This window comes from Molossus molossus, unplaced genomic scaffold, assembly GCF_014108415.1.
Source record: "Molossus molossus isolate mMolMol1 unplaced genomic scaffold, mMolMol1.p scaffold_m16_p_8, whole genome shotgun sequence".
Taxonomy (NCBI): domain Eukaryota; kingdom Metazoa; phylum Chordata; class Mammalia; order Chiroptera; family Molossidae; genus Molossus; species Molossus molossus.
The window spans coordinates 105,174,620-105,195,166 of NW_023425402.1; the positions used below are offsets into that span (position 1 = coordinate 105,174,620).

The 20,547-nt window shown below is 40.4% G+C and overlaps 1 protein-coding gene across 3 annotated transcripts in view; it reads left to right on the forward strand.

The window, feature by feature from the left end:
* Positions 1 to 20,547, forward strand: part of SNX9 (sorting nexin 9) — an 89,463-nt gene that overhangs the window by 12,286 nt on the left and 56,630 nt on the right. For 2 of the 3 annotated variants that reach the window (XM_036247851.1, XM_036247850.1), the window contains exon 2: positions 20,127 to 20,213. In XM_036247851.1, the coding sequence (XP_036103744.1) occupies positions 20,127 to 20,213 (87 nt within the window). Of the gene's footprint in view, positions 1 to 17,645; positions 17,772 to 20,126; positions 20,214 to 20,547 lie in introns of those variants that run through there. The other variant, XM_036247849.1, reaches the window with a different exon arrangement.

The following is a 20,547-nucleotide window of genomic DNA, read 5'->3' on the forward strand; positions in this document are numbered from 1 at the left end:
GTTTTCTTGTGTTTTATTATTTTATTTTTATTTTTTTCTGTGAGATGCTCATTTTTCTTAGAACTTCATCTGAGGGAATTTTAATACCTTAAATTGAAGTTACTCTAGAGAGAATTTGTCTTTCCTTATGCCAGTCTCCTGTGGACACTACATCCTTGGGGTCTAACTTTATTCCTGGATTAATGTTTTTCCAGCTTTACTGGGTAGCCTAAAGGACCTCAGATCTCAGGAGACACTTGTCCTTATTCCCCTACTCTTTGTCAGTGATGATAAATTTTCTTCCTATTCCCTTTTGCACAGCAGGTTCTTCTCTTTTACCCTTATGTTGAGGTCATCTTGGGGGTCCCAGCTTCTAGCTCAGTACCAGAGTCCTGCCCTCCCCCAGTACAACCTTCAGAGCGTAGACCCAGACCAGGGCCTCCAGGGTCTGGAGGAGACTCCTGGGGTAGAGTCCTGCCTCAGCACATGTCTTCTTCCAGGGTTTCTGCTCTCACTTCCTCTATGACCTCTCTATACCCTTTCCTTTGTGCTGACTCAGCAGCATGTTTTAAAAGGTGTGTGTGTGCGCGCGCGTGTGTTTTGCTTTTAATATTTTATTCAGTACCTCAGTGCTTTAGTCTGGTGGTATCGGCCTGCCGTGTTTGCTGAAACAAAACTCAACTCAGAGCATCTTTATAATAGATTGTGAAATGAAGGAATGAAAGATGTGCACACAGAGGGTTAATCTGTTTGGGGAGGGAAAAGATGAAAAGGCAAAATTGTTAAGCATTTTAGTTGAAACTAAACCTGAAGTCAGTCAATCAAAACAACAAAGTGTGGGCATTTCACTTTCTAATTTGTACTTCTTCTCTCGCCACCCCACCCCCCATTCGATTATTAAAAGCACACATGGCAGATTTAGCCTATTTATTCATTTTTAGGCAATGTAAATACAGTGCTTAAGGTTGTTATTCAGTATGACTCAATTCTAAGCTATTTTTAGGATCTGAAATCGAGTCAGGTAGTATTACCTGCAGAGACAGGATCCACAAGTCACCTGTTTGTGGTTGTTCATTAAGTCAGAGATGAGTAACTTTAGAATAAGTTAATGAGGGTGAAAAATGCAGCTTTATTCTGGGAACTGTTACCCATCACCATTCACAGACTCTGTCATTTGAACTCTGAATGAGCTCAGTGCCAGGTCCTCATCTCCACTGTGGGATGTCATCCACAAGGACTTGTCCTTGCAGAGAGCAGGTTTCCAAAGTTGCAGAGTCCTAGAGGAGTGGGCTTTCTCCTGGCCCAGTGGGGATCCTGCCACACCTAAGCCAGCATGGCTGTCGGGAAGCCGAATCTTGAAATGTCTTTTTTTCCCTTGAATCCATTGATTGAATTTTAACCCTTATTTTATCACATCAATCTTTTTAAAAATACCTAGTACATCTTCACAGTCTGCAAGTCCAGTCTGTCTTGTAGGTTCCCAGATACTGAGTTTAGCAGACATTTCAGTAGCCCCTGTGGGTCCCTTTATTCTGGAAGTATGGCTGCTAAGGTTTGGATCCTTGCCTAAGAGAGTTAACATTCAGAAATTAATGAGCTATTTAAAATGTACCAATTAAATGCCTGTTTAAATGTATTTTCTAATGCAGAGTCACAGAAGAGGGCATAAATGTAGAAATCTATGTTAATAGTAATTGTCTATCTCATGGTGGCTGCACTGAGCAACTTCTTTTTCAGATTTTAGCCTGTTTTGTATTCTCAAGAGTTTGAGTAATAAAGATTTACTGTTTTAGTAATAAGGAAGAACACAAGTTCCTTTTTTAAAAATTTAAAAACATATTGTATTATAACCAGGCATCTAGAGCAGTTTCCCAAACTTATCCACCTCTGTTAATTTGTTTTGAATTATACTAAGATGAAAAAGTGTTTTTAATTAAAGCTTTTAATAAGTAAATGGCATGTCAACAGAAAAACAGAAAAATGCTAGTGAATTCAGGATTACAAATAGAAATTTATGTTTTTATTTTACTTAAGCACCATATTTTCTTCTTCCAAAGGAGAAAAAGTATGTTTTTTGACTTCTAAAAATAACTGAGAACTTACTGAATAACCAGCACCAAACCTGAAAGTCTTAAAAATTACTGCTTTTTAAAAACATTTGCAGTTTTACCTGCCTGTCCACACCCTTCTCTCAGGGGCTGAGAGGAAGCAGAGCAGCTAATCTTTGTGGGGCAGCAGCAGTGTGGTGTTGTTTTTCATTTCTGTACTTTCCCCACCTTCATAAGATTTTAGCGTCAAGAGTTAAATTTAAGATTTTTTACAACCTTTTTGTTGATGTGTCAGAAATGAGTTTCTATTTTCCTGAATTCACTGTCATTGGAAACTTTAAGAGTAAAAATGAATTTATGTCAGTAAAGAGCCACAGTTTGAAAATTTTATGTAGAAAAAAATACTGGTTAAACACTCTGATTTTCATTCATCATAATGTAGAAGAGGGTTATTTCTCTGCTTGAGTAGATTACGGGATGGTGTTAAATAAATGAGAACATGTTGAGTTTGAGGTCTCTCTTAAAGAGTTTTTATTACATGACTGCCTTTGCGGGACAAAGCACATTGCCAGTCCTCGTTGCGATCTAAACTTTTATCTGGGACTCGTCACTCCGCCCTGCTTTTAGGAACCAGTGAACAGCACATGCTGTACAGATCGTCTGTTTCTGTGGTGTGTCTTGTTCTGAGTTCCAGTGCCTGTGAACGTGGTGTCTTGGAATGGTTAAAACGGATCTGCTCCTTTTGATTTTTAGGTTAGCAGTTTAGTTAAAATGTTTGAAGTGTTTCGTGTGAAACACCCCAGAGTTTATTCCAGATTAAAGATTCTTAGCTAGTGAGCTTTCAGGGATCTTTAAATGCAATGAGCAAACATTGTTATAGATTGTGTATCTTCTCCACATCTGTAGTACTGTTTAAAAATGTATGTAGATTATGTTGTTAATAAAATATGAATATTACAGAATAGTCATGGGGGTGTAAAGTACAGCATAGGGAATATAGTCAATAATATTGTAATAGCTATTTATGGTATCAGATGGGTACTGGATTTATTGGGATGATCACTTTGTAAGTTACATAAATGTCTAATTACTATCTTGTACATCTGAAAGTAATGTAATGTATGTCAAGTATAATTGAAAAAAATAATTTAAAGTAAATAAAAGCATTCCTCTACAATTCAAGGTAGCCATTATATGAAAGCCTATTTCCCTTATTCGTGTTTGGTTTTCCTTGGGTTTTATATTTAGAAGAGAAATTTTGTTGTGTCTTTCAGTTTAGATGCAGTAAATGAATACAATCAGTTTTATATGCTTTATGAAGTTTGTGTTTCAGTGCAATAGTGGAGGTATAGCATAGATATTGGGAGTCTGGGTTCAAATCCAGCTATATTACTTTGGAAAGTTACTTAATGTTTCAGTTTCCTTATCTGTAAAATACAAGTAATAAAATGAACTAGTGCGTGAATTCCATTGTACCATGCAGGTAAGGAAAAAAATAGAACTTTATTTTTCTGTAATAATTATAACAAATTATGTTCCTGTCCTACCGGGGATGTGGAACTATACCTGTTCACAGGCCCTCTCTGGCCCTGGGTTAGGTATAATTTGTGGGTGGGTATATCTATATAACACTGTGGGGCAGGTGGGCTGTCTTGCCCTCCAGTCACCCCCACAAAGGGCAGAGGTGCCACTTCCTCTGACAGTCTGCACCCTCATCGCAGTGGTTCTCCTGCCACTTCCTCGCTGTGCCTGAGGGACCCGGAGCCCTTTGCCATTGTCATGCTCTGGTGGGACACAGATCTCTGAAAACCCAGACACTTTCTGTCCTAATGCAAGAAATTGCTGTTTCACGTGGTTGTGGCCCCAGGGTGAAGGTTCTTCATTCCAGGTCTCACCATTGTCTCTAGACTCTTTTCTGTACTTGCCCACTGTCCTCGTCGTCCCCCCCCCTTCATCTTTTCCAGGGGGTAGGAGAAACAGAGGCCTTGCTTTGTCTCTGCTGTGTAGTATTTCTCACGGATGTTTTTCTTTTTTTTTTTTTTTATCCTCACCCGAGGATATTTTTCCATTTTTTGTACAGATAGAGTGGGAGGGAGAGAGAGAAAAGGAGAGAGAGAGAGAAACATCGACGTGAAGGGACACATCGAGTGGCTGCCACCCGCACGACCAACCAGGGCCGGGGACAAACTGCAACCGAGGTACGTGCCCTTAGCGGGAACCGAACCCGGGTCTCTTCGGACCGCAGGCCGACGCTCTAACCGCTGAGCCAAACTGGCCAGGGCCTCACGGATGTTTTTCATCTAGGCCTAGCGTTCTCTATTCTTAGGGCCTTTAGAGCCCACAGCCAGGAAGACTGTATTGTCTTCTGCTGTCACATCCCTCTCCTGAGGCTTTGACGCTGCTGGTTTGGTTCAGAAGGTGAGAGAAAAGATAAGAGAAAAAAAACCCTAAACATGAAAAACGAACATTTCAAAAATATTATCTTAAGTAAAAATGTATGTAAAGGGCTTACCAAAGTGGAATTTTTATAAACAGTTAAAATAAAAAATGTTGACTCATGCCAAATGTTTAGACAGTATCTTTAAAACTCACTGTCATGGAGGTTAAAGCAAGGGATGTTACGGTTGAGCAGTGTTATTCATTTTATTATAAAAATAAACTATAAACTGGGATCTGTTAGCCCCCAAGATCTAGGGTCTACCTCAACTGTATTCGGGGAGCTTAAACAAGTTTTTCTAGTTTCTTGTGGAGGTGATGAACTTTTTGAACTGATTCTTTTTTTTTTTTTTTTCATTTATCTTTATTGTTGAATGTATTATAGGTGTGCGACCCCCCCCCCCACAGCACTATTGTCAGTGTCCATTGGTTATACATATAAGCATATAGGTTCTTTGGCTTATCTCTCCCCTGCACCCCTTGAGATTTGTCAGTCTGTTCCCTACTCCCAGGTCTCTGGATCTATTTTGTTTATCAGTTTATTTTATTCATTAGATTCCACAATTAAGTGAGATCACGTGATATTTGTCTTTCTCTGACTGGCTTATTTCTCTCTCCCTCTCCCTTTAAAAATCAATAAACTATTCTTAAAAAAAAAGAAAGAGAAGAATGCTGCTCACAGCTGTAGACCAGCTTCTGCCCACCCCAGCATTTGCTCTCAGTGTTCCCAGGACATGTGACCTGAAATTTTCTATCAGGGAAAATCTAAAGCTCAGTATATTAGAGATTTAAATTTTTTCATTTAAATAAAGGAAAATGAAAGAAAAACATTTTATTTAAAAATTATGTTCAACTGATTTGACTGGAATATTCCTCAGATATAAAAAGATAGTCTGTTAATCCTTTTGTAGCTCTCACACTGATTGGCTTAAATGGAGCACAGGATTTTACTAGTGTCACTTTAATTAGATAAAATGAATTGAAGAGATGATATAAGACTAAGTCTGATAAAAAAGTGAACAGAGCATTATTTCCTCACAGTTAGCTTAGGCCAATAAAGGCAAGATCAATTTTTTTTTTAATCCTCACCAGGGGATATATTTTTTTATCTTCAAATAGGGTGGGAGAGAGGGAGAGAGAGAAAGAGAGATCGACTGGTTGCCTCCCGCACGACCTGGACCAGGGCTGGGGACCAAACTGCAACCGAGGTACGTGCCCTTGACCACAATCGAACCCACGACTAATTGGTCTGTGGACTGAAGCTCTAACCGCTGAGAAAACCAGGCAGAGCAACATCAACTCTTTAAAAAAAAAAGAAAAAGAAAAATGTCAGTTTAGGTCTGTTGAAACCCTCAGTAGATTTACATCTCACTCAGACTAAATGTCAAAGCCCTGATCATCATAATTTCCCATGACCTGCGGACCATGCTGATCTCCTGTGGCTCAGGCTATATGGACACATGGATGCAGGCGTGCTCCCTCCTGAGGGCGGTGCTAGAGGGAGGCATGGATGCAGGCGTGCTCCCTCCCGGGGCGGTGCTAGAGGGAGGCATGGATGCAGGCGTGCTCCCTCCCGGGGCGGTGCTAGAGGGAGGCATGGATGCAGGCGTGCTCCCGCCCCAAGGTAGTGCTCCCGCCCCATGGTAGTGCTCTTTCCTTAGACATCCAGATGGGTCACAAATAGAAGAAATGGTATCGTCCTGGCTTAGGATTTTGTGATCCAGTGAATCGTTATTCTTTTCCTGGCTTCATTGTGATTTTGGGGGGATGTTACTGAAATTTTATCTGATCCATGACAATGAGTTTTAAAGATATTGTCTAAAGGTTTGGCATGATTCAATATTTTTTATTTTAACTGTTTATAAAAATTCCAGCCACAAAAGTGAAAAAGTACATTGAGCCCCATATGTACATATCACCAGTGTGAACTATTATCAACTACTGACCAATTTTGTTTCCTCTAACCTTCCTCACCTATTTCCCCCTTCCTTCATTATTTTGAAGCATATTTGAGACATTACTTAATGATAAATATTTTAGTGTATACTCATAAAAATAAGATTTTAAAAACACCTAACAGTAATTACTGTTATTCTACTTAAAATTAAGAATAAATCCTTTAATCTTGAAATATCCATCCAGTCTGATGGTATGCAGTGTAACATATTCATAAAGTAATAGCTCGCTGTGTTCATGTTGCTTGGTATGCACTAAGGACAGTGCCATCTAGTTTAGCTAGATGCTTAAGTGATGCTACTTTGAAACTAATATTTATTGGCATTTGTGTGAATCTGCTGGTGTTCGTTTAAAACACATTTAGCCATTGGTAGTGGACCATAGCTAACATACCCAAGGTTTTGTGATGTGTGTGTTGCTTTCTTCTTGCTGACTCTCTGCACTTAACCAAATCCTCAGCAGGCAAGGCCCTAGAACTTCTGTGCGGGTTAGATGGTGCTGGAAGTAGTAGGATACTTAGAGTTGGAGTTGAAGAGAATGGGCTTGATTATATGTCTTTTGTTACATCAGAGGTGGCACAGACATGGCCTGACCTTTCACCTCTAAATGGTACATGTAGTTGTTTAAAAGTTGATGAAAATGAAGATTGAATAGGAATAGCAACCATTTATCTCAACTTAAAATACATAAATATACATTTATTCACCAATCCTTTGATAGAAAGCCAAGGTCTTGTCTTCGAGTTTGTACCCCTGATTGGAGTTCTAAGTGATCCATCTTGGATAACCTCATAATGCATTACCTATAATTGCCATTTTTAATTTTTTAAAACAAATTTAAAAACAACTTTAAAGCATTGTGAATACAGAATTCTAGATTTTTAAAAATTATTTCCTATTTGTTTTAACCATTGTTTCAACTACACTTTGACAGTAAACTTTTTAGCAACTTATTTTTTATCAAAGCTCTTCAAGACACTCAACTTATTTTTTTGAAACAATTACTCTTATTCACACTCTTGTTTAATTAATTTATGTAATAATTCAATTGTTTAGCTACAACAGTAAGTACAACTGACATCAGCAGCTTTTTGTTTTGTTTTTAATCCTCACCGGAGGACATCTTTGTACTTATCTTCAGATAGAGCAGGAGGAAGAGAGAGAGAAACATCGACGTGAGAGAGATACATCGAGTGGTGCCACCCACACAACCCCAATCAGGGCCGGGGACAAACTGCAACCGAGGTACGTGCCCTTAGTGGGAACCGAACCCGGGACTCTCCGGTCCACAGGCCGACGCCCCAACTGCTGAGCCAAACCGGCCAGGGCGACATCAGCAGCTTTAAGAACCATCTTGGTAAGCATGTTATTTCAACTGGTGGGCTAGGAATTGCCCTAGTATACTAGGGAGTAGCATTTTGTCCCCCATCTTTTTTTTTTTATTTTTTTATCCTCACTCGAGGACATTTTTCCATTTTTTGTTCAGATAGACTGGGAGGGAGAGAGAGGAAGAGAGAGAGAGAGAAACATTGATGTGAAGGGACACATCGAGTGGCTGCCACCCGCACAACCAACCAGGGCCGGGGACAAACTGCAACCGAGGTACATGCCCTTAGCGGGAACCGAACCCGGGTCTCTCTGTACCGCAGGCCGACGCTCCAACCGCTGAGCCAAACCGGCCAGGGCTTTTTTTTTTTTAAATCCTCACCTGAGGACATTTTTGCATTTATCTTCAGATAGAGTGGGAGGGAGAGAGGGAGGAAGAGAGAGTAAGAGAAACATTGATGTGAGAGAGACACATCAAGTGGTTGCCACCCACATGACCCCAACCAGAGCTGGGGACAGGTACGTGCTCTTAGTGGGAACCGAACCCGGGATTCCCTGGTCCATGGGCCAGTGCTCTGTCTGCTGAGCCAAAGTGGCCAGGGCTGTCCCCCATCTTTTATACAGAGCACAAGGCTCGTCAATAAATCTGGTAAATTGGTCATGTGGAATACAGGCTGAATGCCACTCTCCTACTAATGAGTCACATTGTTGAGATTTGTGGTTGGTTGTGTGGGTTTGCTTAGGTTAGAGGAAGGTTCTTTTGGACCCATCAAGCTTTGAGGAGATTTGAGGGTAGGTGATGAATTCAGTATTTATTCTTTACTGTTTTAACTGGATCAGCTGCTGTTAGTAAATCGGTATCCTGTGCCCTATTATGATTTATTAGAAGTGCTTCTGTAACATTTTCAGTGAAAATGGATCTTAGACAGTTATTTTCAGTGAAAATGGATCTTAGTTATCTAAAAATAATATATTTTACTGAAGTACTGTGGTATAAAGAAAATGATTTCATAGCTCTTTAAATTTAGAGGATCTTACAAGTATAGGAAATCTAATAGAGCTTACTATTTGCAACTAAAGTAACCAAGTTTACTGTAGAGATACAAAAGAAGTAAAGACAAATATAGTCTCTGTTCTTGGGTCCTCATGGTTTTAGTGTTTTATTTTATTTTATTTTTTAATCCTCACCCAAGGATAGTTTCCCATTTTTCTTTAGATAGAGTAGGAGGGAGGGAGAGAGAGAGACACACATCGACTAGTTACCTCTCGTGCGACCCTGACCAAGGCTGGGGACGAACTGCAACCCAGGTACGTGCCCTTGGCTGGAATCGAACCCGAGTCTCATTGGTCCACAGGCCAACACTCTAACCGCTTAGCCATACCGGCCAGGGCTGGTTTTAGTGTTTTAAAAAACAACTGTACAAGACTATATTTAATAAGAGAAGGAAAGATATTGACGAAGTCATCAAAGCGCAGAATAACCTCTCCCCTGCTTTCTCTGCCTTGTTCCCTCCTCTTTCCCATCAGCCATTGAGGGTAATGGGTCGTCTTGTGTGTTTTCATATCCTCCTGGTGTAATCAGTGGTAGCTATTCAGTAGTTGATTTTTTTTATTAGTTAGAGCTGCAAGCTACCTGGGTGTCCTGAAAAGGGCCCAGGCTTCACCTGCACACAGTCCTGGGTTGTAGTCCCGGCTTCACTGCTTTCTAGCTCTGTGACTGTAGGTGAACGAATCACTTAATTATGCCAGAGCTTATCATATTTCTTGCAGCAATGTTGGACTTCTTCTAGTGTTCAGGATAGCCCCAAAATAAAGAATATAAAGAATTGTCCTTTTCTTGCCCCAATGCTAATTTCACCACTATTGAGAAACACTGGCTGAGGCTAATCCGGCCTGGATCTGTCCCTAGAGCTGGACATACCTTACAAAATGGGTGAGGATAACCTAGTAGGGAGGAAGAGGGCATGAATGTTGTGAACACTCTACAGTGTTGACTCCAGTTGTGTCTCACCAGGTGAGAAAAGAGAGTGCTCTGCTAGGGGTGGTGGTGTTGTGGAGTGGGAGACGGAGCTAGATTTTTAGGGTGGGGTTAGATTTTGGAGGATTTTAACACCAGAAAATGAATATGAACTTGATCCTAGGTAATTAGGAATCATTAGGAGTTTTTGACAAATGGCATTTTTCTACATGTGGCATGGTGCCTGTTTCATCAAGAGAGCCTCTACCAGCAGTGTGTGGAGTTGACTGAATGAATGGAAACACTGTGGCAGGAAGATCAGTTAAGGGGCCTGGACAGGGTTTGCTCCAGGATAACTGACATTCACAGAAGATGTAGGGCAAAGCGCTGGGTTAAAATGTCAGTTCTTCATTTGTTGGTCATTCTAGCTCAAGACAGGTGACTTGATGTGTGGAATTAGTATGAGCTGCTGTTTCTCCTGCAAAACTGAGCAATACTACCATATTAGGGTTGTTTTGAAAACTAAGAACACAGGTGATGTGCCTCATACCTGGAGAAACTTAGTCCCACCTCGTCGTTCTACTTGGTTTTCCCTCTTTGTAGTGTGTATTAGTGTGCAGGAAGGATTCACTGCAAAGGGGAAAGCAGATGCGGGCAAGACCTGATCGGAGGTACATTTCCTGCCTTGCAGATGGTGTCCAGTTAGGACCGTCCAAGGAGCTTTTCTGGCTTTTGAATTTTCCCATCTCAGAATGAATCCCTCATTCTGTAATCTTTTCCCATCTCTTGGTTGCTATTTAGTCTAAATCTCTTCATTTGATTAAGTATGATTCATTCTTCTGTTTTTGGTATAATAAACTTTGTTAGCTTTTCAAATTGTATTTTATTTTACTAACTTAATTCTCTTTGGCAGTCTTATTTTACTCTGTCTTTAACCTTACACTGTGATACAATAAAAACCATCTGTAGTTCTGTGATGAGTTTTATATTAGCTATATGAATCTAGAAGAGAAATTGCCCTAACGAGGAACCACTGATAAAAATAAATCATAGTTAAGAGTACTGGCCTTTGTCCAAGTACTCAGTTTAAAGTGGATACTCATATTCCTCATGCAACTCAGGATGTGTCTTTATGTAGATGACCTGAAGAAGAAGCATATTCTGAGTAGTTTAATTTTATTAAAAATTTTTTTTAATTTAGATTACAGTTGACATACAATATTATATTACTTTCAGGTGTACAACATAGTAGTCAGACATTTATATAACTTACAAAGTGATCACCCCAATAACTCTAGTATCCATCTGACACCATGCATAGTTATTACAATATTATTGACTATATTCCCTATACTGTACTTTACTTCCCTGTGGCTGTTCTTTAACTACCAATTTGTACTTCTTAATCCCTTCACCGTTTTCACCCATCCTCCCAACCCCTCTTCCATATGGTAACCCTCAGAATGGTCTCTATTTATGATTTTGTTTTTGTTTCATTTGTTTGTTTGTTTTTTAGAATTCACATATAAGTGAAATCAAATGGTATTTGTCTTTTTCTGACTTGTTTCTCTTAGTATAATACCCTCTACGTCCATCCATGTTGTTGAGATGGAAAGATTTCATTCTTTTTTATGGCTGAGTAATATTTTATTGTATGTATGTACCACTTCTTTATCCATTCATGTACTGATGGACACTTAGGTTGTTTCCATATCTTGCTTATGGCAAATAATGCTGCATTGAACATACGGATGCATATGTCTTTTCGGTTTAGTGTTTTGAGTTTCTTGAGATAAATACCCAGAAGTGGAATTGCTGGATCCTTCATTGTGTCTTGTTACACCCTTTGTTTTAAAGTCTATTTTGTTTGGCATAAGTATTGCTACCCTGGATTTTTAAATTTTATTTCCATTTTCTTGTAATATCTTTTTCTATCCCTTTAACTTTTCAGTCTGTGTGTGTCTTTGGATCTGAAGTGAGTCTTTTGTAATCAGTATATAAAGTGTCTTGTTTTCTTATCTGTTCAGCCACCCTATGTCTTTTGAGTAGAGCATTTAATTCATTTAAATTTAAAGTAGTTATTGATAGGTAGTTATTGACATTTTATGATTTATATTTTCTATCTTTTTTTCTTCTAAAAGATGTCCCTTTAACATTTCTTGTAATAGAGGCTTGGTGGTGATAAACTCCTTTAGCTTTTTCTTATCTGGGAAACTCTTTATCTGTCCTTCAATTCTAAATGATAGCTTTGCTGGGTAGAGTAATTTTGGTTGTAGGTCCTTGCTTTTCAGCACTTTGAGTATTTCATCCCAGTGTTTTCTGGCCTGCAGAGTTTCTGTTTAGAAATCAGCTGACAGTCTGGGAGCTCCCTTGTAGTGAACTAACTGCTTTTCTCTTACTGCTTTTAAGATTCTTTGTCTTTCACCTTTGGGATTTTAATTATGATGTATCTTGGTGTGGGCCTCTTGGGATTATTCATCTTGTTTGGGACTCACTGATCTTCCTAGGCTTGTGTGTCTATTTCCTTGGCCAGGTTAGGGACGTTTTCCAGCATAATTACTTCAGATAGGTTTTCAACTCGCTGCTGTCTCTCTTCTCCTTCTGGTACCCGTTATGATGCAAATGCTGGTATGCTTGATGTTGTCCTAGTGGTCCTTACATGGTCTTCATTATTTGGGATGCTTTTTGCTGTTCTGATTGGGTGTTTTCTGCTACCTTATCCTTCTAATTGCTGATTCTGTCCTCTCTTTCATCTAAACCATTGTTGATTTTCTCTAATGTATTCTTTATTTTAGTTTTTGTATTCTTCATTTGTGACTGGTTATTTTTTATGTTTCTATCTCTATTTTTATGTTTTCTATCTCTGTGTTGAAGTTCTCAGTGAGATCATTGAGCATCCTTGGGATTTTGGATGAATTTCAATTTATTTATAAACAGACATCTTTATGGTGTTGTACCTTGTTCTCAAGAACATGGTGTGATTTATTGATAAGCTTTTTTAGTAAGGTTCTTTTTTTTTTTTTTTTTTTTTTATCATCCTCACCCGAGGACACTTTTCCATTTTTGTTCAGATAGAGCGGGAGGGAGGGAGAGGAAGAGAGAGAGAGAGAAACATCGACGTGAAAGGGACACATCGAGTGGTCGCCACCCGCACAACCAACCAGGGCCGGGGACAAACTGCAACCGAGGTACATGCCCTTAGCGGGAACCGAACCCGGGTCCCTCTGGACCGCAGGCTGACGCTCTAACCGCTGAGCCAAACCGGCCAGGGCTAGTAAGATTCTTTATGCTTTTGGTTATCTCTTTTGTATTTTGATTTTGTTGCTATTGGGAATATCCTCCCAATTATTATTTTTTAAATCAAGTTGTTATTTACAGAGAAACTTGATTTTTGCCTGTTTATTTTAAAGTTGATCTAGTTAAATTATTCTAACATTTTTTCAGATGATTGAGGATGAGGGGTTCCTTATCAGCACTGCTGGGTCATCTCTACCTATACTCATTCCACAGGAGTTGGGGGGGGTGTTAGTGGTTGACACCCCCACTTCACATGGGTCTGGTTCTCGAACCATCTGGTGAAGTAACAAATTCCAGAACCACCTTTTGTGGGAATAAGTAGCCCAGCACTTTCCCTTGAGCTTCAAGGCTAGTTCCAGAGACCTTGGTGGGCTGGAAAGAGGAGTTATGCAACGATTTCTGTGCAGTATATTTAGCACACACAATGTTCAAAAAACACAAAGGTTATGACAGCTAACATTTACTGGGCCCTTTGTTCTAGTTACTGTTCTAAGCATTTTGTAATTATTACTCCATTTATCATTTGTGTCATGAGGCTCATGCTGTTATCCTTATCTTATTCTTGACAAATTTCAAACAGAGACGTTAAGCTTTAAGGAATTCGGCCTAGTTGAACCTGCCTGGTCTGGCTTCAAAGCCAGCTTAATTGCTATGTTGCCAATAATTACACTCCTCCCTTTTGTGGAGGAAAGAAAAACATTGTCAATGTACAATACTGGGCCTGGGAGGGGGCAGCTCAAACAGACATGGTTACTGGGCGTGTATACAAGTTCTCTCTACCAGCTGTCTCTGGGGTTTGAAAAGAAAATTGTGTGTGTGTGTGTGTGTGTGTGTGTGTGTGTGTGTGTTTACAATGCACATGTCTTTTTACAATCAGGAAAACAATAAAGCTGTTTAAATTGGTGGTGGGGTGAGGTTATTTTTCTAACCACTGTTACATAGGATTTCTTGTGCTTTGCCTTGGAGGTTGGGTAGTAACGTTGCAGGTGTGATAAAGAACAAGGTAAAGCCCTGGCTGGTTTGGCTCAGCCGTTAGAACGTTGGCCTGTGGTCTGGAGAGACCCGGCTTCAGTTCCCGCTAAGGACACGTACCTCGGTTGCAGTTTGTCCATGGCCCTGGTTGGGTCGTGTGGGTGGCAGCCACTCCATGTGTCCCTTTCACGTCAATGTCTCTCTCTCTCTCTCTCCCTCCCACTCTATCTGAGCAAAATATCAAAAAATGTCCTCGGGTGTGGATTAAAAAAAAGAATAAGGTAAATATGCTGACATGCAGAGACCTAAGATTAAATGAAACATGACATATAGAAGAGTATAACTGTAGTTCTAAATAGTTTTGTGTTTATGCAAACACGTGTCAAATGCATAATGTTTTGAAGGGTACTTTCAAATCTATTAGCACTTGAATTCTTTGGCAGAAGAGGAACATTTTTTAACTTTCCTTTTTTAACTTCATTATATTGCTTTTGTCATCGTAAAAGTGTATTTATGTATATGTTTATGTACAGTGAAAATCAAGTACTCTGAGAACTGCAGGAATATATAGCCTTTAATACAGATGTTTACCTTCCAATCATTTTTTTATATATAATTTTTAATCCTCACTCGATGTGTATATTTTTATTGATTTTTTCATCTTCACTCGAGGACATTTTTCCATTTTTTTGTTTAGATAGAGCGGGAGGGAGAGATAGGAAGAGAGAGTGAGAGAAAGGGACACATCGAATGGCTGCCTCCCGCACAACCCAACCAGGGCCGGGGACAAACTGCAACCGAGGTACGTGCCCTTAGCGGGAACCAAATCCGGGTCTCTCTGGACCGCAGGCCGACGCTCTAACCGCTGAGCCAAACCGGCCAGGGCTATTTTTATTGATTTTTAAAGAGAGAGAGGGTGGGGAAAGACAGAGAGGGAGAAACATCAGTGTGAGAAAGAAACACTGATACTTTGCCTCCTCACACGCCCTTACTGGGGATAGAACCCCAAACCTAGGTGTGTGCCCTGACTGGGAATCGAACCTGCAACCTTTTTGGTGTATGGGACGACACTCTAACATCTGAGCCACATTGGTCAGGGCTTGTTGAATAGGTTCTTGAATAGATTATTAAACATGTTGCTTGTAAACATTTAAGGAAATAGACTAACTTTATTTTCTTCTTTGGAAATTTTAAGAACACCATACCCAAAACATAACTAATTGACCCATGCCCCCTTGGAAGGAGTTTATTATCTCTCGCAGCTGTGTTGGACCCCGGGCTACCATTTGCACAGGGTTACTGATGAAGCAGATGAACTGTGGGGAGCAGGCCCTCATCAGGCTTTCTCTTTCTGATGGCCGAGCGGGAAAGGGTAAGGGGCAGTTGGGCAGTGCTCCTGACTCCAGGAAGCGCGGAGTAGGAAGGAGCAGTGCGCTGAATGTAACAAGTAGAGGTATTTAAGATTCTGTATTTGATTTAAAAACAACAACAACAACTGAACAAACACAAGCCTGGATTTAACAAAAGTGATTGAAATTACAGGTTGATATAAACTGAAAAGCATTTAAGCCTTACCCACTTACAGTAGGGACAAATACATCTACGTATGTTAATGATATAATACAGTAATGCTCTCAGGATATATTAGAATAAGTTCTTTTTCTTCTGATGATCTTGATAGGTAAAGATGAGAAATATGAAGGCATTAAATATGTAACATTTTATAAAAAAGTAAATGAGGATGCTTAAATAAAATAAGCTTGCCATTTAAAAAGGTAAACTGGTTATATAGAAATATTACCTGCACCCTAAGCTTCAGTTCTCACAGGTGTCAAATTAATAAGGAATCCTTCAATCCCTTAGATTTCTAAAGGTTTACATATTTTACTTATTAATTGAGTGTCTCCGTTTAAAAGATGGGAAGGAGCTACATTGCTAAAGATGTACGGCCTTTCCCCACGATGTAATTGTGATTTATGTGAAACTAAACAGGTGCTTAAGAATGGGAGTGTGGCCCTGGCCAGTGTGCTCAGTGGTTAGAGCGTCAGCCCGTGGACTGGAGAGTCCCAAGTTCGGTTCCTGCTAAGGGCATGTATCTTGGTTGCAGTTTGTCCCTGGCCCCGGTTGGGGTCGTGTGGGTAGCAACCAGTAGATGTGTCTCTCTCACATAAATGTTTCTCTTCCTTCCTCTCTCCCTCCTGCTCTACCTGAAGATAAATGCAAAAATCCTCAGGTGAGGATAAAAAACAAAAAGAATGGGAGTGTGTCTTCTGCATTCTGACCCCCTAGGTCAGTGGTTCTCAACCTTCCTAATGCTGCAACCCTTTAATACAGTTCCTCATGTTGTGGTGACCCCCAACCATAAAATTATTTTTGTTGCTACTTCATAACTGTGATTTTGCTACCCCTGTGAAAGGGTCATTCAACCCCCAAAGGGGTCGCAACCCCACAGGTTGAGAACCGCTGCCCTAGGTGAACTTTTTTGCTGCCAGTTTTTTTGTTTGTTCATTTGTTTTTTCTATTTTGAACTGTTTGTTTTTTTTTTATCCTCATCCGAGGATATTTTTCCATTTTTTGTACAGGTAGAGTGGGAGGGAGAGAGAGGAAGGGAGAGAGAGAGTGAGAAACATCGACGTGAAGGGACACATCGAGTGGCTGCCACCCACACGACCAACCAGGGCTGGGGACAAACTGCAACTGAAGCACGTGCCCTTAGCGGGAACCGAACCCAGGTCTCTCCGGACCGCAGGCCGACGCTCTAACCGCTGAGCCAAACTGGCCAGTCTCTATTATTGTCCACTTTGGGAAAAGCAGTGTGGAAAAAAATACTTTTATTTCAAAGTCCACATCAAAAACAGTTAGGCAGATTGGCAGTTGGGATGGAGGTCAGCATCTTTTAGGTTTGGTTACTGTTCATGGTGAGGAGCAAGGGGAAGGACGAGGAAAGACAGAGAGAAATGCAGACAGGAAGGAGAGCCGAGTAGGTAATGGGAGACTGGTCAGAGCTGTTCAGTGCTGAAGGCTTCACGTCTTTCTTCAGCTTTATAAGAATAATCACGCCTCCAAAATAAACAAACAAAATGGAAACAGATTCATAGACACAGAGCAAACTGGTTGCCAGAGGGGAGGGGTTTTGGGGGGTTGAGTGAAAAGGCGAAGGGATTAAGAAGTACAAATTGGTAGTTGCAGAGTAGTCCCAGGAATGTAAAGTGCAGCATAGAGAATAGAGTCTAATACTGCACTGTGTATTGTGCTAGGTGGGTACTTGAAATATCAGGGGGAACACTTTGTAAAGTATGTGATTGTCTAACTACTATGCTGTGTACCTGAAACCAATACAAAATGACATTACATGTAAACTGTAATTGAAAATTAAGATTTAAAGTTTGAAAAAAGAAAAGAGAAAGAAAGAATAATTACTTCCCTAGGCTGGTCAATTATTTTTTCTATTGATATGTTATGCACATTTGGAGATGTACTTTTTAAATCTTTTAGAATACTTTTGTTCTCCAAAATGTGTAAGAGTTTCCCCCCTTTTTTTTTTTTTTTTAATTTGGTAAAACAAGAGGCTTTGGTATTCTGTATTTGAGGATTAGTTGGAATTAGCTGGATTAAAAAAAAAAATGTTAACTGGGATTCTTAAGGACTAATGAGAAAACATCTGGCTCTTGTCAGCACCCCAGACCCTTCCCCAGGAAGCTGCTATCCTGTGGGGTGTGTCCTGGCTCCAGGACCCCCATACTGTGGAGGCCCACCTCGTGCATGCATCTCATGTCTGCCCATTCTTCACAAAGGATCGAGGTTGGTGTGACATGTTGTGAGAAGATATTCCACAACATGACCAGCAGAATTCTATCTGCTTTTGCAGCTGTATGAGAAAAATCCCTTAGCACAATTTTCTGTACTTGTAGTGACTTAAGGAAAATGAATGCTCCCAGAATTCCCTGCCTGCAGCCTGTTCTTTCCGCCCCACTTCCCAGCCTCTCTGTAAGATGGGGGAAGGGATCAGATGCCATTTCTCCACTGACAGACTGTGCACTACCATTTGTTTCTTTCCAACATTTTATTATGAAAACTCTTAAACGTGTAGAAAAGCTGAAATCATTTTTATTGGACGCCATAAACCCACTATCTAAATTTTATAAGTAGCATTTACTATACCTACTTTATCACATATTCACCCATCAATCCATCTTATTATTTTTTTATCCTCACCCGAGGACATTTTTTTCGGTTGTGGTTGTTGTTGTTGTTGTTCAGATAGAGAGGGAGAGAGAGAGAGAGAGAAACATTGACGTGAAAGAGACACATCGAGTAGCTGCCTCCTGCACGACCCAACCAGGGCCGGGGATAAACTGCAACCGAGGTACATGCCCTTAGGGGAAACCGAACCCGGGTCTCTCTGGTCCGCAGGCTGATGCTCTAACCGCTGAGCCAAACCAGCCAGGGCTTATTATTTTTTTATGTATTTCAAAATAAATGAGTATTTTTGGTTTCTCTTATCTTTTATTAGTAACTGTGAATTCTAAAAAATTTTTTTTTAATCCTCACCCGAGGACAGTTTTTGCATTTGTCTTCAGAAAGAGCAGGAGGGAGAGAGGGAGGAAGAGAGAGAAACATCGATGTGAGAGAGAGACACACATCGACTGGTCGGAACCCACATGACCCCAACCGGGGCCAGGGACAAACTGCAGCCGAGGTACATGCCCTTAGTGGGAACCGAACCCGGGTCTCTCTGGTCTGCAGGCCGACGCTCTAACCACTGAGCCAAGCTGTGAATTCTGAATCCTTGCTCTAAGGATTTCAGGCATCGTTGAGCAAGTGTGAGAGAGCACCCTGGCAAGCACACGGGCCTCGCATGGTTCTTGCACGTGGTCGGCGTTCAGTAAATGTTTCCTAGGTGAATGCAGTTCCATTCCTGCTGTTGGACTAGCCTGGAGGTAAACTTCAGTTTATCTCTTAGGGCAAATAATTACGTTAAAAATAAATCATATGTTTCTAGGTACGTGTGAACCTCAATTTATAAGATGGATTTCCTTCTATAAGATAGTCCATGAAAGACATTTATAGAGAATTTGAAATGGTTAAAAAAGATATATTTATTGTTTATCATAAAAGTACATATAAAATACATTTTTATAACAGTGGTTCTCTCTCTTGGAATACATGTGTGGCAAGATTAAAAGGCATCTACGTTTCTGGGTTGGTGCCTCAAGGACCCTCTTAGGGAAGAGGCCAGAGGAGTAACCTCACATCAACCAGAATATCTTCCCTTTAATCTGTTTTCTGTGAAATTAAGATTTCTTTGCAGGAAAAAGTTTGAAAATTACAGGTGTTCAGGTTACCTGGCCAGTCTGCATAGCCCTATAAATCATCGTGTAGTGGGTAGGGTGGTATTGTAGAAGAGTTTACATATATCAACATTCCTAGTTTACTCGGCCAGGGATCACGCGTTATCAAAGTTCATCCCAGTGGCTCTAGGTCAGTGGTTCTCAGCCTTCCTGATGCCGCGACCCTTTAATAGTTCCTCATGTTGTGGTGACCCCCAACCATAAAATTATTTTTGTTGCTACTTCTTCATATTTGTTACTGTTATGTCTTAGGCGACCCCTGTGAAAGGATCGTTCGACTCCCAAAGGGACCGCGACCCACAGGTTGAGAACCACTGCTCTAGATAAAGAATAGTGGAGTTTTAATGACAAAGGGAAGATCTACAGATGCCTGACTCTTATGTGCCTACATAGTTGTGCGTCTCTCTGTGCATCTCTTCGGTCCCTGAGTGTTCTCAGAATGAACACTGTCTGTATTTCTACTTTTTATCTCCTGGAAAGGAAGAGTATGCCTTTTCCCCTGATGAAATAGGTGTATTTTGAGGACTTTTGGGGGACCGATGTCTAAATGAAGTGTGGGCAGCTACCAGAAACCTTCCCCGTTTTCAAAGCAGGACGGCAGCTCTCACCATGCTGTGTGTCATTCTTCCTCACGAGAGGGCTGACGAATCATTTGGGGATATGTTTCCTTCCGAAACAGCCCTGGCCCCTGTCATGAAGTGTCTGTTCATATCAGCATGTTTACAAAGTGAACTTAAAGGTGGTTCGTTGTTTTTTTTCCACTAAGTTTATATTTGTAACTTCTTTTCCTTCCCATTCCCAACAGGCTCGGGTTATGTATGATTTTGCTGCTGAACCTGGAAATAATGAACTGACGGTTAATGAAGGAGAAATCATCACAATTACAAATCCAGTAAGAGAACTATTGCATTTAAATTGGGTTGTCCCTTAAGGACTTATTTTTAAGATTTTATTTTTTAATAAGTTGATCATTCAAACTCACATGAATTTTTTCCTGTTGCTTATGAAATATTGATAGTAAAGTAAGACTATTTTATAAACGTTGAGAAAAGTTAAGTCCCCTAAGGATAGCTGGGTTGGGTTCTATCAAATAGAAATGGAAAGAGACATCCCAGCCAAATCAAAGGCGTAGAAATTAGACAGCATTCAGTGTTTCTTAGAAGTCTCAGCTGCCATTATTGACAGCCTGAGAGCCAGGTGTTTAGCTAAGTGCTATGCATATTTTC